Source organism: Nannobrachium achirus (genome assembly GCF_963921795.1).
Source record: "Nannobrachium achirus genome assembly, chromosome: 22".
Classification (NCBI taxonomy): Eukaryota; Metazoa; Chordata; class Actinopteri; order Myctophiformes; family Myctophidae; genus Nannobrachium; species Nannobrachium achirus.
In genome coordinates, this window is record NC_137829.1 from 18,305,697 (window position 1) to 18,332,029 (window position 26,333).

Sequence of the window (26,333 nt, forward strand, 5' to 3'; positions counted from 1 at the left end):
GTGAGTTTGTCAAAGTTTCAACAAGATGGCATTTCATGAAAATGTTAAAATCATAACTCACCTCAGACACCTGTCTTGCAGTTGTGCTGGGAGTGCTGAATAGCCTTACAGAAGAAGGACCTCTCTAGCCAATAGGTGTCCAAATAATTGCCTGTTTAATTTGTCCAAACTAGTGTCACACCAAATGATTTTGGTTTGGGGGACAAAATGTTTTTGATCAGAAATGACTGAAAACATTATGCTTTGACTTTGAAAAGATATAGGCTCACAAATAGACATTTTTTTTTAGCCTAAATTCATTTTCAAATGATTTTTAGCAATTCTTTTTCTTAGTTTTATTCAAGTTCCCATTTTGAGAAACAAGGTCAGGACAGTCACACCATATGAGTTTTGCCATGTTTGGTTGAAAATTCTGAAGAAATGAGGAATGAAATGTTTTAATCTTGAGTAAGTTCACATAAAGCTTAATGTCCTGCACAATATTCAGAAGGTTTTTGACAAATATATTTTTTATTTATACATGTTTGACACCGAGGACAGCGAAAACGTTACGTCACGTCACCCACCCACATACAGACAGACAGACAGATATCTCTATATGGGCTTAAAAGGGACACAGACAGAAAGCTATAGAGATGTGTGGATAGATATATTTCCATCTGGATGTCGCTGATCAGACCTTTAAAGGTTCTGCCCGCTGCATGCCCCTCGGTTATGCAATACCCGTTGTCAGAGTCCTTATGCAGTACCATTACAAAAAGTAGTACTATACTGCACTTTCTGCCCTGACAAGATGCAGCCATTGCGTTAATGTTACAAACACATGTTTGCTGCCCTACAGACATGAAATAACAAACCTTATGCAAAAGAGGTGTGTGGTAAGGCAAGGCAAGGCAATGCAAAAAGGTAAGTGACACTGTGGCATTGTGGAATCTTGTCAATGGGTCCATTTGGTTAAATTTGTACGGTGTCTGAGTTTAAATAACACTGAGGAATTGAATACCAGAACGCTCGCCTCGAAACAGTCGCCAAGCGGTCAGCGGCGAAAACAAATTGGGTGTGCGTCTTTTAAGAGAGCCTTCCGGTTACCGAGGATGTTACAGTGCACACAACCATAATTGTTTTTAAAGTGATCCCTGACTAATACGACAAATATGCCTTAATACATTATAATTGTCCTCTATAATTACAATGTAAAATTAAAAACACCTTAAATATTTTATTTCTTCTAGAAATAGCTAATCTTTCACTCAATAGGGGAAATGCCTGTCGCAAGTTGATGATGTCATAATTGTAATTTGTGATCTATCCTATGGAATTTATGGAATGCATGTGCAAATAAAAACAAACGTAATACTTCCTATGGTTAATATGAGCATCAAATCAATATTTCAAATGTGTTTGTGGTTTATTTTCACATGCATGCCATAAATTAGACCACACATAACATTTATGACATCATCAACTTGCGACAGGCATTTCCCCTATTGACTGAAAGATTAGCTATTTCTAGAAGAAATAAAATATTTGAGATGTTTTTAATTTTACATTGTAGTTATAGAGGACAATTATAATGTATTAAGGCATATTTGTCGTATTAGCCAGGGATCACTTTAAAGATAAGTCTGTAGTTCTGACACAAGAAGTTGTGTCTTTACTTTGTTGTGTGACCGAGTCCCAGAGCCACATAGAATGGGGGTGGTCACAGATGTATAGATGCAGAATAGACTCCTTCGCCAAGGCCAACCCGACTTCCCAGACAAAAGAGGGATTTCGCCAAGCAGCGAACGGCGTCAGCACAAAGTCATAATGGCCCTCCAGCTCATCTAATCCCAACTCCGACGGGACTCGTAAAACAGCAACAGTAGTGCTTTTGTCACTAAGTAGTCAGAGGTGCTGGGGGTACAATTAGTCATACATGCCACGTCGCACCGGGCCTGGCCCGGCGTGACGGAGGCAGTGAGTTAAGTTATATACCTTGAGCTCCCATCGGCTCCTCTGTGTGTTATTGGTCGGAGGTGCCTTCTCAGCAATCCTCTGGAATTCATCACAGAGCCTGTGGTGAGTGGGGGAGAGTATATTACAGTTCAGTGTCATGGGCAGAGAGTGTGACAGAGAGCGAATGAGTTGGGGACTCGTGTTCACGTTATTGCACTGCAGGGAGCAGCTATACGGAGCAGCTACCGCTCCCTGCCTAATTCTGTTCTTAAAAGAATGGACAAGAAAGAAAGAGAGAACGAAACAAAGGATAAACCGGTGAATTCCCTCTGGTCTATACCGAACATTTGTTTTTCATCTTGAAGTGAAGTCAATTGAGGTCTTTCCTAAGTTTGATATTGTTGAAAGTGAGGGGGAAAAAGCCTCCCCACCCCTAGAGTATGTGCCTGATCGAGGTGTGTGAAGCATAATAAAATCCAACGTGAATTCCCACAAGGCCTTTTCGGAAGACAATCATTTAGCTTTAAACAGTGTTCTGAAATGAAATCGTGGAGGGAATTCTGGATGACAGTTTTACAGTATGCTGAAATTATACTCAGTGTTGTCCACCAAAAATAACACTTTTTCAAGCTCACAACAACCTTGCAATCAATGATGGCAGATGCACTTAAAGCCCCCCCCCCCCCCGTAGGACAGTAGTGACATGCGGCAAAGGTCATCCGGATCGGGAATCGAACCGGCGACGCCGTCAGGCATCAATGCCTACTGTATGTGGCAATGCCTATGTGGTATGAGCCTGGACAAGTAGGCCAGTGGGCGCCCCCACCCACTCATTCTTGATAGTGCCGTCACAGATTTCTCCCATTGGACCCACCTGGTCCCCAAATTATTTCGGGGGGTCCCCAGATGATTAACTTAATGTGCAACATTGTTTTCTCACTCAACAGTTAACAAACCAGCATAAAGCTTAAGTGTATAGAAGGTATATACACAACGCCGTTGTGAGAATGTAGATCTGCTATTTTCACGATAGAACCGTGTTATACAAAATGTAATGCCTCAATCCTTAGTTCTCGTCAGGGTCAACTGGGGATCCCCAGTTAAAATATGATTATTTTGGGGGTCGCGACCTGAAAAGGTTGAGAACCACTGCTCTAGACCGCCTAGGATCTTGATTCCAGTGCAAGGAATACAGTGCTACCTTAAACTACATGTGGCATCCAGGTAACTAAATGACAGTAAAAAGAAAAAACTTAACATATCAGTGAAATGATACACTTTTCATGAATTACAGAAAAGGCCAAATGACGTGTAGATGTGGTGCCCCCTGGTGGCCAGGGTGGCCATGTCCTCCCATTTTTAAGGAAAAGTACTTAAAGGACGACTTCACCACTTTTCAAACTTTCTTCATATAATTGGTCCTCACTCCTCACTAGTGTTCATGATAAAATAACATTTTTTTCCTACTATGTCTGTGTCTCATAGGAGGGCTGTGGGCAGTTCCGTCTACCAGTGACATCATCGATGGGGAATCCAAGCTAATAGAAACTGTAGGCTTTCTATTCCTGAAAACGTATAATGTTATAATGGAAGCCATTGTTCTCGTGATAATAAAAATCGAAATAACGTAATCTTGCTTTTTGTTTTGTTTTTAATCTTCCAAACGATGACGTCAGTGGCAGACAGTTTTCTAAACTCCCCAGAGCCCTCCTATGAGACACAGACCAAGTAGATTTTTTAAAGTTATACTATGCAACTTTTTTAATTAAACAAATCTTAAATTTCATCTAACTATTAAATCGCTAAATTTTAGAACACCCACTCTGTGAATTTCAGCCCCTAAAGCCTTCTGTAAATATGTTTTCTATGATTCTGGCCGGGGACCGGATTTCGCGGCAAAATTACGTCATCATACACTACCGGCCAATCACAGCGAGGGTTATACACTGCCGCCAATCACAGCGCATCTTGCTGACTTCTCAGGAAGTAGCTTGCCTCAACATAACAATATACTCGGGTGAAGGAGTCCGTTTCTCCGGAATGCCTGAACGCACAGACGCGACCGCGGTTTGCTATACAGCTACTGACCACTAGTTGAGCAACTTACACAGTATAGCTTTAAGGGAGGATCAATAATATGAAGATAGGTTGAAAAGTGGTGAAGTCGTCCTTTAAGTTCTTATGTTGTTTCTTATGTTAATGTGATGAATCCATTTCTGCCGTATGCCAAGCTGTAAAAGTCACTGTTTAAATAGTCAGAAACATTGTATAATGAGCCGCCAAAACTAGAAATGGCTATAGACACGAGGGTATACCGTATAACATTACATTTTAATATCTAGATGAAATAATGTCTGTCTCTGTCTTAATTAGGCCTTTGGACAGCGCACTGTATGTGTTATAAGTGTCAAGGGCATTCATTCCATCTGGAACATATCACTTATAGATGTGCTGCGAGTGTGCCCCACTACATGGACGGAGGTGATGACCAGAGAAATGTCAAAGTGTTCAGACACTGACTTGGGTAAAGGAAAAGAAAAAACATTCCTCGTCTTTGCAACTGAGCTCACGAGACTCACCATACATCCCCTGATCCATTGTTATGTTTTAACTGTCCAATCAGAATGTGATATGTGTCTAACCATTATGTGTTCCTCAACTATATTCGTGAAATGAATTATGCATTGTATTAGAAGAGAGAAGAGAAACTGATTGAGAAAAATTACAATGCTGTACCACTGGACATTTTTGTATGCTGACTTTTGATTTAATACAGTAAGAGAAAAGAGTCTTCCTCTGTATGAAACAAGTTTGTTGGTTGATTTATCTTTGTAGTCATCTTTTCACTGGATTGATTGATTGATTGATTGATTGATTGATTGATTGATTGATTGAAGAATTTATTAGAAGTTTGCAATAGGAAAAAGTACAGTTTCATGACAGCACGAATCACTGGTACACGGTCAACTAAAAGGAGACACAGGAACCACTTTATGTATCTCATATAACATTGAAAGACAGATGGATAGAACCAAGTACTTTGCATAGGATAACATTTACAAACGCAGAAAAAAATGAAAAATTAGGGGGGCTTAGTCTATTTACAGGTCTTGAGTAGCAGCCGTCTGAAGGTGACTTTTCAGACCAATTTTGAAGGAGGCTAGGGATTTGCACCACATGTTGGTCGTATAGCTGGAGAACGAATTAGAGCCTTTTTTAAACATGGGTTGAACATGATTAGTGGAGCTGCCTCTGGTGTTGTGATTGTGGACATCCTTGACGTTTTGGAAGTAGTTAGTCAGGTATATGGGTATCTTGGAGGTGTAGTAGTGTATCGTGTACACCAGGCCCATTGCAAGATGCTGTACTCTGTCAGCTACTGTGAGGAAGACCAAACACGACCCTAATCACTAATCAGTTTGTTCTGGGCTGTTTGGAGCTTTAACCTTATAGTCCAGTCCAGTCGCTTGTGTAATTTCGTTTTTGGGGGATTATGAATTGGATACTTCAGAGTAACAAATCAGAAAATCCATGATTCCATTTGCAAAATCCCTAGGGGAATATTTGACAGCTGCTGAAAGTTTGGGTCTCATTCACTTACAGTATAAAGGAAAAAGATACCCTCCAAAAATCTGCTTTAAGCAGCAGGTGACTTCAAACTAGGATGTTTGAATGATTCTGAATCCATTGCAAGCATTTGTTTTGCATGAAAAACATTCCTTGGGCTAAAAACGGCCCCCACAAAACTGTGAAAAGTGATGAGTCATCATGGCCGCTTGTTTCTTTGGCAAAATCTGAAGATGTTGAATGAAGCAGGCGCAGCACACAGAGAAAATCTCAATGGCGCCCAGGAGAGGGTCAATACCAGTAAGACACCTAAAGGGTGAGGTCATGCCATTTCTTGGCCATCTGACCAGTGATGTATATCGGACCAGTTACCCATATAGAGACCCCTTGTACCCATATGGATCCATGTACTGTATATGGAGATATACTGTGAGAGCCCAAACATGCCTACTCAGTTATTCGTTATGTGAAAGTCCTAGGACGTCTATGACATCTGACATCATACATACAATTCCTTTTATGCCCAAACATGGAGATCCCTGTCTGTAGAACCAGCCACACAGATATGGGCTGTCTTGGCCATCTGTCTTGGCCATATATGGATTCTGTTTGTGTGGTGTGTGGCCGATGTGGCCTCCATATGGGCATTCCCATATGAATTCCTGGTTTGGGCTTAATATGACATCATGGATCTCCATGTATGGACATAAAAGGGATTCTGTCAGTGTGGTTCCCCTGACATCACAGTGAAGTCAGAGCGGCAAACCTATTCTGTAACTTAAAGTGGTTCCCCTAACGTTAAGTCAGAGCATGATGTCAGAGAGCGGCAAACCCATAGACCGTACAAAAGTGTACACGTCCAGACGTATGGAGACAGCATGTGCCGTTTCACATACTAAACTGCGACCTTCGGTTGCAATAAGGTGAATACCAGTAAGACTCCCTAATCGGGAGATAAGCGACCGCTGGTCGCTTATCTCCTGTCACACTGCTGACATCAGTATGACATCACACCGTACACAAATAACCCTTATATAAGACCGGCATTATCTACCGACAGATTAGTAACAAGATGTCAAAATCATTGAAGGTTTACCCTACTAACCAACTGTTTACCATAGCAACCATGTTTTTTACCTTAGCAACCAACTGTTTACCCTAGCAACCAACTGTTTACCACAGCAACCATGTTTTTTTTACCCTAGCAACCAACTGTTTACCCTAGCAACCAATTGTTTACCATAGCAACCATGTTTTCTTACCCTAGCAACCAACTGTTTACCATAGCAACCATGTTTTTACAGGGCCTGGGATTGATGACATCAGAAATCTCCATATATGGGCATGAAAGGGATTTTGTTTCTGGAAATATGTCTGTGGGGTGCCACATTTGGAATAAAACACTTACATCACACATCTGGATATCCATACAGCCCATCTAGTTTGCCTGTGTCCATTTATGCCCATATATCTGATGACATTGGGACAATGATCTCCATATATGGGCATAAAACTTATGTTAATTAGTAAAGCCTAATTAGTAAAACCGTTGGTCGCTTATCTCCACAAATAGGCCAAAAGTTTGTTTTACCAATTATCAAGACATACGGGCAGTTGACAGTTTGCCATGGTTACTCATTGAAGTTGAATCTCCATATATGGAGATAACCTACGCATCACACTAAGTCTGACCTCACCAGCCCATATTTGGGCATGAGCAACTTATGTCTCCATATATGGAGATATGATGACATCACACAGTCCTCAGCCGATGATGTGGCGTGATGTCATACAATACACAAACGAGCCCTACAGTATAAAGGGGCAATTCTTGCCAGGAAAGAAGCATTTCTTCGACTGATTGATTGATTGAAGGCTTTATTAGAAGTTTGCATAGGAAAATGTACAGATTCATGACGGTACAGTTCACTGGTACAAGGTCTACTAAAAGGAGATCCATGAAAAGACTAAGCTTATTTCAACAGGAAACCATTTAAGTATCTCATATAACATTGAATGACAGACAAATAGAACACAGTACTATGCAGTAGATATGTAAAGAAAAAGGGGAAAAAAAAGAAAAGAAAACAGTAAATCTAAACAAACAGTAAGTATATACAAGGAATATACAGTAAATCTAAACAGACAGTAAGTATGTACAAGGAATATACAAGTATACAAGTATATACAAGGAAGGGGCAGGGAGGGTAGGGTTGGGCTAGGTTTTTTACCAGTTGCGAACGGCTGCTGCCTGTAAGTGGTTTTTCAGGGCAATTTTAAAGGATGCTAGTGATCCACACTCCTTTATGGCCTTCGGTAAGGCATTCCACATTTTTGTGGTATAGCAGAAGAACGAGTTCGACCCTTTCTTTGAGTTGACTCTGGGTTGGACGTGATCTGTGGCACTGCCTCTGGTGTTGTAATTATGGACATCCTTAACGTTTATAAAGTATTTTGACAGGTACTTGGGTATCATAGTGGTGTAGTGTATCTTGTACACCAGGCCCATTGCAAGTTGCTGTACTCTGTCATCTACTCTGAGCCACCCCACTCTTAACTGGTGAGTAGCGGTGAGGTGAGTCTGATAGGGAAGGTTAAGCAGGACCCTAATTAGTTTATTTTGGGCTGTTTGGAGTTTAGTTTTAAGGGCTTGTGGGGCGTCACGATACCATACGTGGACTCCGTAGTCAAAGAGGGGCTGGATTATTGCACCAGCTATGGTCTTCAGTGTGTTGAAGTTGACCATTGGGGCGATCCTCTGTAGGAAACGAGTTCGTTGGTTGATTTTTTGTATTACTTTTGAAGTCATCTTTTCGCTGGAAAGATTAGCTTCAAGGATACATCCTAACTCCTAAGTAAGAGATTTCGCTTTTTCGTGTTATGACCTTGTCACCCACTTTGATTTAGTGGAGCGGCGTAGCTCTTGAAACATGACAAATCGTTCAATTTTGCGATAAAAGCGTCAAACTTGGTAGATATGTTGATTGATATATCAGAAACAAATCTGGATATCGGGCCATCAAAAATTTTGATTTTTCAAAATGGCCGCTAGCGGTTTGTTAAACCTTCCTAAATCACTGTCTAGGAGCGACAGTTTTAGTGATAGGAAGCTGAAATGTTGCATGCTGTGTGTGCATGTTCATGTCAATTGGTTAAAAGGGGGTGTGGCAATGGGAGTGGCCTATCATAAAAAGGTGCATAACTTTGATATAGATGCACAGATTTGCACAAAAAGTTGTAGAAAGGTTGGTCACGACCCAAATAACAGCTGAGTAACTGTTCACACCATCTTCCAAAAAAGGGGTTTGTCATTAGGACCAGTGTAATACCAGTGTAGTACCAGTACAAAACCAGAAGCTCCCTGTGGTCCAAACACCCAGAGGTCGTAGCGGCACGGGGCAGGGTGGAGGAAGCATGGCTTGGCTTTGCATGTGAGCCTACTGTGGAGAGACGTGGGATACTGAACGAGGCCAAACAGATTCTCTTCAGTACCTATGATAACATCAAGGGGGAGGAACTGATGGAGAGGGTGCAGAGAGTCCAGGCAGCGCATGGTGAGAGGCAGTATGGAGATTGGAGAAGCCTGGAAGAGGACGAGGACCAAGGAAGAGGACCATGAAGGGACAGGTCGAGGGACACACTAGTGAGGAGAGGGTAGCGACCTGGTTCAACAACTTCCGAGGGCTGCTGGGCACAACATCAGATGGAGAGGAGGAAGATATACCATCATTCCTCCAGGACCTCAACATCAAGGATGATCCCTTCACGGTCACTGAGTTTGCCATGGTGAAAAACACTCTGAGAGAGGGTAAGAGTGCTGTGCCGGACGGCATACCCCCAGAGGTCGTAAAGAACTGATGTCTTGACCACATCATCCTACAGTTCTGTAACCTTGCCCTGCTAGGCAACTACCGAGGCATCAGCCTGACCTGTATTGCAGCAAAGGTCTACAACCGGATGATACTTAACCGGATTCGGCATGCCATCGACCCTCACCCGAGGAAAACCAAAATGGCTTTCCAGAGGAGAGAACCACATTATCCCAGATCTTGGCCCTGAGGAGTTGAATTGAGGAGGCGAAGAAGAACAACCTGATGGCTGTATTGTGCTTTTGGTCCTCTTCCTTGGTCCTTGTCCTCGTCTAGGCTTCTCCATACTGCCTCTCACCATGCGCTGCCTGGACTCTCTGCACCCTCTCCATCAGTTCCTCCCCCTTGATGTTATCATAGGTACTGAAGAGAAGCTGTTTGGCCTCGTTCAGTATCCCACGTCTCTCCACAGTAGGCTCACATGCAAAGCCAAGCCATGCTTCCTCCACCCTGCCCCGTGCCGCTACGACCTCTGGGTGTTTGGACCACAGGGAGCTTCTGGTTTTGTACTGGTACTACACTGGTCCTAATGACAAACCCCTTTTTTGGAAGATGGTGTGAACAGTTACTCAGATGTTATTTGGGTCGTGACCAACCTTTCCACAACATTTTGTGCAAATCTGTGCATCTATGTCAAAGTTATGCACCTTTTTATGATAAGCCACTCCCATTGCCACACCCCCCTTTAACCAATTGACATGAACATGCACACACAGCATGCAACATTTCAGCTTCCTATCACTAAAACTGTCGCTCCTAGAGGGTGATTTAGGAAGGTTTAACAAACCGCTAGTGGCCATTTTGAAAAATCGAAATTTTTGATGGCCCGATATCCAGATTTGTTTCTAATATATCAATCAACATATCTACCAAGTTTGGCGCTTTTATCGCAAAATTGAACGATTTTATAGCCACGCCGCCCTACTAATTGTGAAGTCATCTACCTTTTTGAGGTTATGATTTGATCCAAAGAGGATGGACTCGGTTTTTCCCAGGTGAATTGATAATTTGTTGTCGTTAAGCCATGTGCAGATCTTACTCAGTTCAGAGTTAAGTGTCTTTTCAACCTGCAAGTGGTCCTTGCCCGAGACTAGGAGAGCCGAGTCATCCGCGAACAGGAACAGGTTGCAGTCGCAAGCAGATGCCATGTCGTTAACGTATATTAGGAACAACAGAGGTCCCAGTATGCTACCTTGAGGAACACCACAGCTTACTGGGAGGGGGGGGGACAGGGTTCCGTTAATCTCCACCACCTGTTCCCTCCCCACCAGGTAAGATTGCATCCAGCTCACTGCTGCGCTGTCAAGACCGATGGCTTTTAGTTTCTCAATCAGAATAGCATGATCCACGGTGTCAAATGACTCAGACCTTATCGCCAGGGTTGGCTTATAGCAGCTGTCGGTAGATAATGCCGGTCTTATATACTCATTGAAGTTGAATCTCCATATATGGAGATAACCTACGCATCACACTAAGTCTGACCTCACCAGCCCATTTGGGCATGAGCAACTTATGTCTCCATATATGGAGATATGATGACATCACACAGTCCTCAGCCGATGATGTGGCGTGATGTCATACAATACACCAGCAACAACAGACTGTTGCCACAGCAACGTACACAAAGGTTTGTGTACACATGTGGTGTGATGTCATACTGATGCGGAGATATGAGCAGGGCAAAGGTGTGACGTGTGACGTGTGACCGACCGACCGACCGACCGACGGACGGCCGGTGGAGGTTTTGATACTAAACTGCGACCTACGGTCGCAACTAAACTGCGACCTACGGCCGCAATAAATGGCTTTATCCTTCTCACCAGGCAGTCTCGGGAGCGTGTCGCTGTTACTACATGTCATCTTTTCGACACCCGACTCTAACCCTCACCCTATCCCTAACCTCTGTGGAGTGAGTTGCTAACCCTCCGGTCGAAATGATGGTCGTTCGAAAGAGCGTGATTTTCCCGGCAGTCTCTCTATCCATTCACACATAGTCCATCACTTGTGTTATTGGTTCTCAAATGTTTTCATGTGAACATTGATTTGTATTTGGCCATGGACCCCCATGTGAAAAGGTGTAGGGCCTACTGCCAGGTCCCCCATAAGAAAGATGTATAAGAATTACTGATACTTACTAAAGCCCTCGGTTTCTATACTATGTAATGGAAGACATCTGTCATCAAAAGTGAAAGAATTAATACGGCCGCAGACCTCCATAAAGATTGTGCTGGGGTGGACATAAGGATGTTTAAAATGTCAGTATTCTTTAAAATGATGAACTGTTGAATTGATTGAGGGAATGGAACTCAGGACCTTGCACCCCGGGTTCTCATCCCGCTTGTGCCACTTCTTTACCGCCACTGCGGACAACTTTTTTGTTGTGGCGATAATTATCCATGACGGAGGCGTGCCGTCTCAGGCGACCTTGAGCCCCATGAGACACTGCCGAGCAAGCGGTAGCGAGCGAGTCGTCGTGTCGAGCGATGCGAAGGTCGCATGAGCCGACTCAGCGCCGTTAAAGTTATGTGTAATATGGATAGTAAATATTGTCCTGGGGACTGCTTTTGCGTCCGAATGCGGCTCAAAGGGACTTCAGCCAAGATTGGCACTTTAAGTAGGCCTACATGTTGATACAAATCATTTTGTACATTTTAATTCTGTACTTCTACTTGTGGCAGAGTATTTCCACAGTGCAGGATTGATACTTTTACTTTTTTTTTTTTTTTACTTTTAAAGAGCCGTTCAAAAGACCCACCTCTAACAAATAGCAGCATTTATTTTTCTCAATACGATTTCAATAGTATACAAATAAAATAAAATAAAAACTTAAAGGTAGCAACTCTGTTTATAGTATACTGTAACTGTAGTCTGGATGCCATTCATTCACTCACCACTTCACACATTTTGATTGCCGTTCCAGACGTTGTCCAGCAGAAGGCGCCAGAGACTCATTTAGAAGTGTTTAGCTTTGGGTCAGCGTCGTACAGTACAGAGCGCAGCCGCAGTGGAGACCAGAGGAGACACAGAGACAGTCTGGAAGGAAATCACACCGCGCAGCACAGCTCTCTCTCTATCTGTCTCCCTCTCTGTGTGTCGTAGCTACTTCACACACACACTGCTGGATAATATACCATCACCAACACACGGAGCGTTCTCTGCTGCGGCTTTTAAAACAGAAAGCAAAAGCTATTAGCTGGAGGAGAGAGGAGGAGAGAGAACAACAGTCATGGCGACGTTAGGACCGGAGTCCTCCTCGTCACGGTCGTCCCATTCCCATTCCTCTGGGCTCGGAGGCTCGTCGTCTCCCGGCTCCTCGCATCACCAGAGCACGGTCAGTGGAGGTGGAATAATGGGCTCCGGCTCCGGGGCCAACGTCAACAACGGTAACCTGCCTCCTAACCGCGGCTTGGAGCGGGCTCTGGAGGAGGCTGCGGCCAGCGGACAGCTCAACCTGAGCGCCAGGAAACTTAAAGAGTTCCCCCGGACGGCGGGCAGCCACGACCTGTCTGATACCGTGGACGCAGGTTAGAACATAACGAGCTCTTTTACTGTGTGTGTGTGTGTGTGTGTGTGTGTGTGTGTGTGTGTGTGTGTGTGTGTGTGTGTGTGTGTGTGTGTGTGTGTGTGTGTGTGTGTGTGTGTGTGTGTGTGTGCGTGCGTGCGTGCGTGCGGAGATCTACTACCTCCACCATTCATTCCATTCCAGCTGTGTGTGGTTTTGGATTGGTTGTGGTGGTACAGAGTAGACCACTGGGGGGTCCCCAAATTATTATATAATCTGGGGACCCCAGATTGGTTTGGTGGTACAGTACAGACAGTAACCTTTCTGCTCTGGGACCCTCCCCCCCCCCCTCGCTCTGACCTAGTGAGAGTGTCACAGTTTAAAGGTTATTTAATTCACTGGTTCTCAAACTTTTTGAGCGGTGGTAGACCGCTCCATAGCATGGCCGTGTGTGTATCCGTGTATGTATCCGTGTATCCGTGTATGTATGTGTGTATGTAGCCTGAACTACCACTCAGTGACCAGAGAGGGTGCTCTTGAGTCTAGTCTGAGCATCAACTGCAATACTCTCTCTCTCTCTCTCTCACACTCACACACACACACACACGCACACACACACACACACACACACACACACACACACACACACAACCACCGCTCAGTTCACACGGGTGTGATTTTTATTTTATGTCAAGGACCCCCAAATTGACACTTATTTATTAGCCCACCACCCCCATTTGAAAAGATATGCCTGGGACCCCCGTATAAGAGCAGATATGTACAGCTCTAGCAGTGATGGTATTTCTATCCCAGAGACCCCAATTCATATTTTAAATTCAATGTTGGGTCCATTTGTACACTCTGAGTTACATACAGTATATAGGCCTACCAATAAGGGTCTATTTGGTTCCCAACTATCAATTAGCTGGGGACCCCCTGGAACTCCCTCAAGGACCCACTTTGAGAACCAATGATTTAATTCATTATATTGAAGTGCTGGGATTGGAACTTTTGCCTTTAAGTGGACCAGACCGGATGAGTTCAGGTTTATTATTAGTAGTACAGTGTCAGTGTTGCTGTTGTTGTTGTTGTTGTTGTTGTTGTTGTTGTTATTATTTTCATTGATGGAGCCTATAACATTGATATATTGCTTACAGCTACAGTGAGCTACTGGACTAGCTTCCCTGTCATTGCGGGGGGAGCGGAGTGGAATATGGGGGCCTTTAACAACGTCCTCTGGGTGTACAGTGTGTGTTGTTTATTATGAAGGAAAGAGGAATACTACAGAAAGAGGATGTAGTGCCAGCTGCGCCTGATTTGGCCCGTTATGGAATTCCCCTCTACTTCCCCTGGATCCATGTGCAGCTGTATAGCTAGCTACCAACCAGGGCCAACCAAGGATCTGGTTGGTTGGCTATATATGGTTTTGCTTTCATGTACATATTGAGTCTATAGTTGGTTTGGAACCCCCTTTGATCAGTGGTTCTGATAATATTTGGCCTTTGTAAGAGAAGTTGGATAAGTTTAAGCACATGTCACATGACTGTACAACTGTGTCTATACTGTAGGCGGTGATAATAAAAACCTATAATATATATTATAATACTATTATATTGTAATACATGTATTATATAGACTACTATTCAGATCCTACTAAGATCTGAATTGTCATTCGTATACATTCTCTTAATGGATTACCCTCTAGCTGATTTTCAAAAAATATACAGTATATGTGAAATTTACCACCACTTAACCTGACTCACCTGGTTGAGACCTGGCCGCTTGTTTCTTTGTCAAAAACTCAGGTGAGCTCACACTCACCTGAGTGTGAGCCTGTATACATGCTATCGATCTATTTGTGTTATTTTTTAGATAGGGCGCAAGTGGTTTAACTGTTCCTTTTTTTCACTGGGGACCGGCTAGAACCCCCTCACGGACCACTGGGGGCCCCCCGATCCCACTTTAAGAACCACTGATCCAACACATTTAGCTAAAAGGTTGTCTGACATTTAAAGCTGTACTGTGGAAGCTGCTCAACTAGTGGTCAGTAGCGGTATTGCTTTTTTCGGCCGGAGTCGCCGCGGACCACCGGAACGGGGGTCCGCGGACCCCCGCGGCCGTCGCGAGCACCTCCGCCTCGCTGATACGATTCCGTAGAGCCGTCTCCCATCATTTTTAGACCAGGATTGAGGGAGTAGCAAGCAAGATTCCTTCACCAATGTAAACACAGTTGCTGAGGGAAGCTACTTCCTTTAGAGACAGCAAGACTCGCTGTGATTGGCCGGTGGTGTATGATCGGCGCTGTGATTGGCCGGTAGTGTATCATGTGGGAGATGACATCATTTTGCCGGGAAATTCTCCCCCCCTCACAACTCATAGAAAACATATAAAGAGAAGGCTTCAGAAGCTGAAAATAACTGAGTGGGGGTTCTAAAACTTTAGCGATTTAACAGTTAGGACAATTTTAAGATTTGTTTTATAAAAAAAGTTACATGGTATAACTTTAAAATAAATAAAAATAAAGAGTTTGGAAGAGTTGGTTGGAAGCCTCTTAAGGGTTATTTATACTATACTACTTTTTCATACAACCAAGTAAATCAGGCATTAGAAGAAACTGTCTCACTTCCACACTTCATGTTCATTTCACGTCATAAAATGTAGGCTAACATACAGTGAGTAAGGCAAAGTGTCACTCAGAAAAGCACAACTAAATGCTGTTTGGCACGCTACCATCGCAACATCAACAACTGTCATCCACTGTGATGCGAGTCTCTCTTCCATCTCGTATGACATCATCACACAATGGACATTCCAATGCCCTGTTAGGTAGGGTTTCAACATGACATCACACCAGTGGCTCAGGAGGTACATTAGAGTGGCCGGTTGGGAAACATACAGTCCCCGGTTTGATTCCCCGGCTCCTCATGGGTTACTGTTCGAAGTGTCCTTGTGCAAGACACTGAACCACTTACAGCTACAGTAGATGCTGCCTCCTCCGCTGTTGGTGTGTTAATGGGTGAATTTAATTCACAAAGCTCTTTGGATAAAGGCGCTATCTAAATGCATGCACCATTTACCATTTATACCGTGGACCTGCCAACACCACATTGGATTTCATGACATCTAGAGGTGCAACTAATTGATTTAATCTCTGTCATTGATCAATTTTAATAAAATATTATCGATCTTCAAAATAATATTTAAGAAAATGATTGATAGTCGGATCCCTATTGACATCACAGTGAGGTCATTCCAGTGCCATGTTGAGTAGGGCTTCAGCACAGCATTAGGTGTCTCTGATAATGAGATACATGTTGTTGTTGTGGAGTGTGTGTGATTGTAGGTTGACGTGAGAGCACACGCCGCTCCAGACGTCTGTCTGCAACCCGTCTTTAATATGCTGATCCTCATGAATAACTTACGACAGTGTCATATTAGGACACGCACATACATACTGCACGCACGTGTGTGCGTGATGTGTGCACACACAGAGATCATGCTTTGCCTCTCCTGTCATTCCATCATGATAGATTTTGCCTGCACAGCATTGATCATTCATCAACAGCCATTAGTCACAGAGCATAAGCTGTGTGCAGAATGGGACTGAATTAAATAAGCAGATAAATCCTTGGTTTTAGTCTAGTAAGTTGTTAATTCACACAATGCTTCACATTGGGGCAAAGTGATTCACAATCAAATTCAGTTATTTCATGAAGTACAAAACGTAAGAATAAAAAAAAAAATTGGTGCCAAATGGTCCAGCCGTGCCAGTTTGTGATATTTGCTCCAGACGCACACACACGTGCACAGACATCTTATAGACGGCTAGACTTCTGCAGTGATGTCATAAAAAATAAATGGTGATAAGTATACATAGAAAAATTAAAGACAAATCACTGATTCATGCAGGCGAGGTAGAAAAACACATTATGGGCTTTCAAAAACAACCAAATAGAAGGTGAACTGGAAAGACAATAGTACAACGATAACCACAGCGAAATCAAGATCACACTCACATGCAAGCCCATGTGTGTTGTTTCTAGCGCTCCAGTTGTTGCTGTTTTATGTGGAGTCTCATAGCGCCAATCTTGAAACACATTTCCAATCACAAACCTCATGCTTGGCAGGTCGCTGGTGCCTTTTTGTTCTGGAAGAAAGGCACAGCTGGTAAAGTAGCGAAGTCCTGACGTCACTAGTTCATCCCCTGGTCCCCGGAAGTCATTTCTCTATGGAGAATAACATTGGGTCATCTTAGAATCGTCGTCTCGTATAAGAATCGTGGCGTCCAAAAATAAACAAACAGTCTCTGCGATATTGTCGGGGAGCTGGCTCAGCTCTGTATCGTTTACGTTAGTCAAGTCACTTATATTTGATACAGTCTGTTTCTGGTGAAAATCGAACTCATTTGGCAGCAATAACATTTAGAGTTTTCTCTTCATATCCATCAAACCGCAGAGATCATTTGTTTATTTTTGGAACACAGTTCTTATATGACGACAATATGAAAGAAGTGTATGGGAATTCAGAATGACCCTGGAAAAACGGGACCCAGGTAGGATTTGTAAATTACTTCAGACTTCGGTGCTCATATTTGGATACCGTTTAATCCAAGTAATTTCCTTATCTTGGTCAAGCTAGCTCACTCTGTTTGTGAGTGACTTGTCATGTAGGCTACTATAGTTCCTTTTTTGTTTTCTTCAAAACTTGGGGATCGGGTGTTTTCTTACATGAATGAGGGCAAGAGGTGCATTAGGCTATATCAAGACACCAACAATATATTTTAAAAGGAGGGTGGACAGTCCAGTCTCCCATGGCTTTGTTTTGGGTCCTAGTAGACAGCAGGAGTGTTTATTTGAACATATGCAACATGATACTCACAGATATGGGCATATTCGTAGCTAATCTATCGGAATGATAAAGTCATTCAACCTATAATCCATTGAAGTCCTGTAGACTTGAAGACAGTAGACTGGTGGGATTTTAGTTTTAGTGTTCTTGCCCAGCTAAGCCCAGTGCACTACGGGTTCATAGGCTATATGGCTCCAGAAATAGCTGCTCCCAACCACCACCACCACACCACATCTGGGCATAGTCCCAGTAACATTCTGAGGCTGTATGGATGACAGATGCTTACCAAAAAACAATATTTTAGCATTTAACATAATCTCTTGTGTGATCAGTTTGCTCCTCATTTGTCAGACCCGATTCACGCTGAGGCTTATATTGCCAGTGGGATACTAGCATGTAGGCTCCATAGTAAAACAACAAGTTATGTGTTTTCATTTGTATGTATTTCTTACTTTGAAGTTGGTAACCTCAACCTGCATGTTAACAAAAACATAAAAAGTGAAAACACTGAATGACCTGCACACCGTCTGCACTTGCACGATATGAACACTTATATTTATTTAGCAATATTTCGGTCACATAGACCAGTGGTTCTCAAGCTTGTAGATCTGCTATTTTCCACAATTTCTGCCTCTAATATTTGACAATTGCCATTTTTGCCAATGTTTAATTTGTAATTTTATAGGTATTAAAAAGTCACTATGATGTGACAGGCCTCATGTGCACAGATCACTATTGTGTGTTCTCATGAAGGCATGAAGGAACACACGCATATGCGGGCAAAGTGAGACAGGTACAGGCAAAGGTAACACACACACACACACACACACACACACACACACACACACACACACACACACACACACACACACACACACACACACACGTTAATCTGATTGTGTGATGGTTTCATGTGTCTTCATCAGAGTGGTTTGTAATGTGACATCATAACATCGCCCACACAGGTCCCAGCTTGTCATCATGAAACAGAAAACGTAAACGTTTATCTTCACCCCCTCACAACCTCCTGTTGCAACATTACTAGTCATACTGTCCTTTCATTGTGTGTGTGTGTGTGTGTGTGTGTGTGTGTGTGTGTGTGTGTGTGTGTGTGTGTGTGTGTGTGTGTGTGTGTGTGTAAATAAAATAAAATAAATAGTTATTTTATTCAATTTGACCACAGCATTTTTGCCTATAATGACATGACAAAATAGGGACATGCATGTTTAACATCGGGACACATTGATTGGCTTCACAGTTGTCAAAAATAACAGTAATTATTGGTCAGGCTCTAGTGTGTGTGTGTGTGTGTGTGTGTGTGTGTGTGTGTGTGTGTGTGTGTGTGTGTGTGTGTGTGTGTGTGTGTGTGTGTGTGTGTGTGTGTGTGTGTGTGTGTGTGTGTGTGTGTGTGTGTGTGTGTGCATGCCTTCGTGCGTATTGTGCTGGCATTCTTTGTGAAAACAATGGAAGTATGGAACGTCATAGAAAGCGAGGACATTTTCACTGCGGCTCACTTTTCTGATTATTTTTCTGACTAATGTAATCACGATTATTGATTGATTGATTGATTGATGTATTTGTTTTGGGAAAAGAAGATGCTTGTGCTTTTCTGTCAAATAGTCATTTACTAAATCCTCTGTGAGCCTGATGGAGATGGTTGTATAATGTTCTGGTTATTATCCATTGTGTTAATTAATTGCGTTTCATGATTATATATAAATAAACGATTGTCGATCATCTTGCGATTATGTGTGCATGTTGCATGCTTCCTTTTATTTAACCTCTCTGCCTCTCCACTTCCCTACTGTCTGACTGTCTCAATAGTCATAAACACGGAAGTAGTGGACAGCCCATTAAGCCCACCCAGTACAAGGTGCTTTCTTCACAATTGGCATTGTAAATATTGGCTATATGGGAATAGAAAGGCCTAACCAGTTTGTTGGGTCTGGTTTCTCAGGGGAAGGTTTGTTGACTGTGTGGCATCAGATGAGGATGCAGGTGAACGCAATCATCGTGGTGGCGGTGGTGGGTTGCATCAGGGCCTGCCCTGCCAAGGTTGATGGGCCTGTAGATAGCTGAAGAATGCTCACCTGTGATCGTCCCCCAAGGCCATCAAATCATATTAAATTTATACACACTTTAATGCTTCACACCACGGAAATAGCCGATCTACAAGCTTCCAAAGCGTCGCAATGCAACTTGCTGTGAGCTTTTAGGTTGTCTATTTTCGGCACGCGACACTGGCACGCATTGAAGTTTAATTCATGCTTGAGGTGTACAATCACACAAGTTTGAATGTGTTTGTGTTTAAGTGCTTTGGCGAGCTCATGTCTCTGCATGTCACACACCCGTTTGTTTTGGGCTGTTTGTTTTCTCTGTGTCCCCGACTCCCTGTGTGTTTTTATTTGCCTTCTTCCCACACAGATAGAGATCAATGTCACTCTTTGTCGTAACAGACCTAAGTGTGTATTGCCTTAAAAGGTTTCCCAAGTCCAATCTGATAATAAGATTGGAGCATAAAGGAAACTTCCTCCCAATCTTCTTGCACAGCATACTGCATAGCATACTACAAATGAATACTAATAAGCTAGAACCTTTTTTTCCCTCCATCTTTTTCGGTTCAATTCTATTCTTGTCTGATCTAGTCTATTTTCCAGTCTTGTCTGTTCTCTTCCTTTATGGAAGTTTCCCAAAATAGACCGGCTGTTCAGTTTTCACTCTGACACATGGACCAAATTTTAGGGAGTCTTACTGGTATTACCTTTTGCCTACAATGACATAGCCAAAATAGAGATGGATTATTAATCGATTATTTTATTAAATTATTGATGATCAATGATGCTTTATAATCAATTACATTGATTAATTTGATTAACTGTTGCACCTCTAGCTTGTATGGAAGTCGAGCTGAAGTCATTCTGAATGAACAACATGTTAACCGTTGCGCTCGGGGTCATGGCAGGGAAATGCCTTGTGAGCTTGTACTGTAGATCTGTGTGACAGCAGCAACTACTGGAACTCTGGTTTAATAGTGTCTGATACTCTGATAAAAATCACTGCATCTGAGCTTCCTGCATCAGTACAATTGCCTTTCATGAATGGTTTCAGTAAAATTGGTTAAAATCACTCTTATTTGTGATTGTGTGTGTTGTTTTTACCGCATGTTAGTTTTGTGAAACTGAGAGACTCTTTGCTTACAGCAGCAGCTTGCATCAGGCCTCCCACCATGTTCTCATCAGCAGACAAGAGGCATTTCTGCATTACTGGCAGTGTTTCAAATGGTCCAACACACACACACACACACACACACACACACACACACACACACACACACACACACACACACACACACACACACACACACACACACACACACACACACACATGCACACAATTCTTTATTTATTTCTGCCCACATCAGCAAAAGTAGAAATGCACTCTGGGATATGTATGTTACTACATGGCATGCTATGTTTATGCATAGAGCTAAACTTGTCTTTGACTGTGCACTTTGCCCCTGACCTTTGACAGAATTAATGAATCGATTGTGTAGATCCTGAACCCTGCTGCCCCAAGACACCTGCCAAGTTTGAGACAGACAGACAGACAGATGCCGCCATGCCGGTGATTACAAAGCACCTGCTCCTCTGCTGGGTGTGGGTATAAAAACATGTACACATACAGATTAGAAATCCCAAACACACACAACATTCCTGTATCCTAGTGTTTTTGTGTACGTGTGTAACTGCATATGTATACATACAGTGCTGTACATGTGTGCTTGAGTGTGTATGTTTGTGTGTGCGTGCAAAAATCCTGTGGGTGGGGGGGTCCAGACCTACAGGTTGAGAACCACTGGGTTAGAGAGCTTAGGCTGGTCTGCGATAGGAATGTGCTTTTACAGGGATCTTTGTTTATTTGTTAAATTCCCAAGGCACACAGATCTACCTTTATCTACAATGAAGGTTGCTCTGCTTGTGCATCAGGGCTGGTGGCTAGGAGCCTGAGAAACCATCTGATAACTGATGTACAAGCTAAAGGCCTCCGCAGACGGCAATAGTTTGCGTACAACCCGATTTCATCATTATTTCATTTCATTTCTCTGCTTGTAATTGTTTGTGTTTATACCTGTACAGCACTTTGGTTCAGCTTGACTGTTTGTAAACGTGCTATATAAATAAAGTTTGATATGATTCGATTTACACAATCCTCTTTCTTGATGATTATGGGGTCGTGTGTCCCGCTGTGCGTGTGCGCGGAAGACCAGGGCCAGGGACGGTGGATAGCACTTTCTGTTAGTAAAATCCATCAAAAGTACTGTGAAGAATTGTTTGATCTCAAGATAAATTCTTGTTGGCAACCAAGTAGCACCATGCGACGGGCCGATGGCATATAAATGATCCTTAAAGGACCACTTTCAATCTATCTTCTTAAAATGTGTCCTCTTTGTCCTCTTTCGACTCTGCCTGTGTCTCGGAGGAGGGCTGCTCGCCTACTAGTGATATCATCGGTAGGCAGGTTTGGCCATTTCAAAGTAAGATTTGACTTTTATGAAGATAGGTTGAAAATGGGTGAGGTCATCCTTAATCCCGTGGGCTACAATTGCAGTGGGAATATTTGAATACCCTAAAATCAGATGCAGTTGGGACAATAAAAACTGTTATGGCTTCACAGTTCACACAAAGTTGTGTCGATTGGGTGTTCGTTTTCTGTGGAAGAGGTATGTATTGTGTATTGTATGTACGGTGTAGTTGTGTATATGGAATGTGCGTTTCCCATTGAAGAGGTGTGTGTATTGCATATGCTCGGTGTGTGTGATTTTGGGGTGTGACATAATGAACCGCCCAGAGTTTATGACCTTCACTTCCCTCGCATCCCTGCACTCCACTTCCATTACCACACACACACACACACACACACACACACACACACACACACACACACACACACACACACACACACACACACACACACACCCCGCATTCCTTGGAATCCACAGCTTCCTCTTTTCCTCTTTGTGTGTGTGTGTGTGTGTGTGTGTGTGTGTGTGTGTGTGTGTGTGTGTGTGTGTGTGTGTGTGTGTGTGTGTGTGTGTGTGTGTGTGTGTGTGTGTGTGTGTGTGTGTGTGTGTGTGTGTGTGTGTGTGTGTGTGTGAGTGAGTGAGTGAGTGAGTGGAGGAAGCCAGTTTGGGTGGGGACTGGGGAGAGATGGGAGGGTCTCTCCGCTCCACCAACCACACCTGAACGTATTTTTAAGATCCAACAACATTGACTGTGCATGATGACATTGTGAATGTGTAGCTTAAACTTACATGTTCACTTTTACCTTACATTGATTCATTAACTCTACTGGGGCTGGGCGATTAACCGAAAATATATTGAAACCAATATTAGGACCAATAACCGACGTATTCTTACTTGTGTAGGTTTAATCTTATAATCTAGATTAGAAACAGGTCCTTTTTTTGATTAATTCTCTACAATAAAATAATTTCTAGTTTTATATAGTTTAAATAATTTTAATTAACAAAATTGATTTGTCTGATTAACCATTATACTTTGTTGTACTCTGGTGGCGTACACAAATGTGAGATTGTAGATTTGCTGTTTTCACTGCTTAAAAATATGATTGTTAATTAATTGCAATCAAGGCAAAGGTTATTTTGAAATAATGGAGAAATACTGATTTAAAGGCATATTGCCCTAACCCTAACCCTCAGCCATCAGCATCATGTTGACGTTAATGCTGAGAGAAGCATGGTGGTGGTGAAGGATAGACGAGGAGTGAAGCTCAGGGTCTAATGAATAGTTAATGCACCAGTTAATGGTCTCCTTCTGACCAACTGTCAATTACTTTAGAGACCCTAGACACTAGACAGCTAGGAACAGCAGGGGGACAGAATAGAATAGAACAGAACAGACCAGAACAGTGGTTCTCAACCTTTTGTGGATCATGGCCCACTTGAAAATCGCAAAAGCGTTCTGCGGCCCACCAATCTAACGACTTAACATGTCAGCCTAGAACTGGGTGAAGGTTATGACCCCAAAGAGCCTGAAATCACCTTCCATGAGCCGGGTGGTTCAAGCTTTAAGGAATATATTATATTTATGTTCACTGCAATAGAATAGAATAGTGTTGCAAACTTGCAACATTTACATGGTCCCATTCCTTAACATCAAATCCAACCCTACATACAGTATTGCATACATAGTATTGTAATTTCATTGCAGACCTGATTCTGAAGTCCATCCCAGTTCTTTTGAAGAATAGTTTTTTGGGCTATTATGCCTTTATTGATAGGACTGACAGGGAATGGGGAGAGAGACGGGGAGTGACAAGCAGCAAAGGTCGTCGGCCGCAGGCCAGCAGCCGCCCCGTCCATACCAGTTCTGACAGCAAACCTCTCACATGATATGACGTCGGGGCCGGGCACAAACAGAGGTTTTGACCTTGTTGTGATATAAAACTATTAAGATTAAACCCCATGAGAAATGACCAAAAGGCAACCTGCTTTTAGAAGCTACTGGGCAGAACACTTAAAAATGTGAGAATAGTTGAACTTTTTCAGAAATGCTCTTATGATTGGGCATGGAGCTCGTTAATTTTCATTGATAATGAGCACCTTATCGATCCTGCTTATTGAGCCGGGCTTTTATCGAGCCCACTATAGGCTCTATGCATATACACCATTTTGTTCTACTTCCGGGTGTCTTTCAACTTCCTTCACAGGTGTTACTGATGATACTAATGAAGGGTCTGTTTGATTTATTGTGGTTCTTTAATTTCAAGGACCCCCATAACTCTGTACAAATGGACTCAACAAATGGAATCAAATGGACCCTTGCGGGTCCATTTGCTTCCATTTGTACACTGTCAGAGTTACACACCTGTATGGGGACATTTGGAACCCACTCAAGGACACTTTGAGACCCACTGGTGTAGCAGAGTGTTTCCAGTGAGCCAACATGCACAATATCAGCACCCTGACTCTGTCTGACCAGAATGGAACAGACCCTTCATTAGTATCATCGGTAACACCTGTGAAGGAAGTCGAAAGACACCCGTAAGTAGAACAAAATGGCGTATATGCATAGAGCCTATTGAGCGTTTTCTAATATTTTGTGCTTAACACAACTGGTATCCTTTTTATTGGCCAGTTGTTGTGACTGTGAGTATGTCTATGAAGATAGAAATTGACAAAAGTACAAATATTATTAGATATCATTAAAACAATCATTCATTAGTGTGCAATAAGGGTTAAATGGCTTAATGTAATTTTTTGATCGCCTCTTGTCTTGATTATTTAAACATGACGTCATGGGCCGCTGTGCTCGATAACACGCTTGATAAGCCCAGAGCTTATTGATACCGGGTACTCAATAAATTTGTTAACGAGTTCGTTGCGAGCCTTTGTTTTGAGCTCTATCCCTACTGCTTGTGTAGACTGCTTGCTTCAACATGTTCTGAGCAGACACACTTCCCAGAATCAAGCCACTGAGTGGGTACACAGTGTGAAGTAGCGTTCTTCCAGCAGGGCACATAGTAACATATTATACTGTTCTGTGTTGAAGCACTGCATTCTGGGAGAAGGGCTGTTCCTCTGGTCAAAGACAGAGGCAGGAAACCGCCGCTCCTCGCCTCATTGTGTGCGAGGTCAGCAGCCACGCTCATTTCCTGCCGGGGAAACCAAAGGACACTGCCCCTCTCCCTGTCAGCACACACACACGTGCACAAATGCATGTAGGTGCACACGCTCACGCACACAAGGCAACCACGGCAGGTATAATCTAACCACAAGCCAATACTAACCACTAACTACATCTTTTGTAACCTTAAAACAACCATTTCTCTTGATTGTCCTCACATATATGGGGACATTTGGCCAGTATAAGTATATAGTGTACACGCCTGTGTGCACGCACGCCTGTGTGCACGCACGCACGCACGCACGCACGCACGCACGCACGCACGCACGCACGCACGCACACACACACACACACACACACACACACACACACACACACACACACACACACACACACACACACACACACACACACACACACACAGCTTTCTTAACGTCCTTCACCACTTGTTAATTATAAAGAAATCATAGACAGAGAGAAACACTGCATTTAATATTGGGAACAGTGGGTGTCGGGTGTTTTGCTCAAGGACACCTTGTTAACATGTGGGGGTGTGTCTAACCAGCTCCTGTCACAAGTCCACCTCTCCAGACATTAGGTTACCACTCAGTCACCACTGACCCTAAAGTCAAAGTCCCCTTGGACCCCTTGTCATTTTCACGGCATGGCCTCAGTCTATAGCTGGGATTGTCTGTCTGTCTGTCTGTAGGGCTTCCATTACTACACAATCACCTAATGGCAATTATTTGAGATAATTACAATCATAATCATCATAATAATTAGTTTCCATGTTGACCATTTTTGTCTCCGCTAGGCCGAAAGGCATGGCAGAGACTTTGACAAACGGCCCTGTGCGTCCGTCCGTGTGCGTGTGTCCGTCCTTCCATCTGTGGACAGCTAATCTCCGGCACCGTTGGCACGATGGTAGCGAAACTGTGCACGCACACACCCTGGGTGCCAGAG

At 43.1% G+C, this 26,333-nt stretch overlaps 1 protein-coding gene across 1 annotated transcript in view; it reads left to right on the plus strand.

The window, feature by feature from the left end:
* Positions 1 to 12,404: 12,404 nt before the first annotated feature.
* The window catches only part of lrch1 (leucine-rich repeats and calponin homology (CH) domain containing 1), a gene marked incomplete at its 3' end in the record, with an annotated part of 101,095 nt that continues 87,166 nt past the window's right edge, over positions 12,405 to 26,333 (plus strand). The window contains exon 1 of the mRNA XM_080753692.1: positions 12,405 to 12,898. Within this exon, the coding sequence (XP_080609818.1) occupies positions 12,601 to 12,898 (298 nt within the window). The 5' untranslated portion in view covers positions 12,405 to 12,600. The remainder of the gene's footprint in view (positions 12,899 to 26,333) is intronic.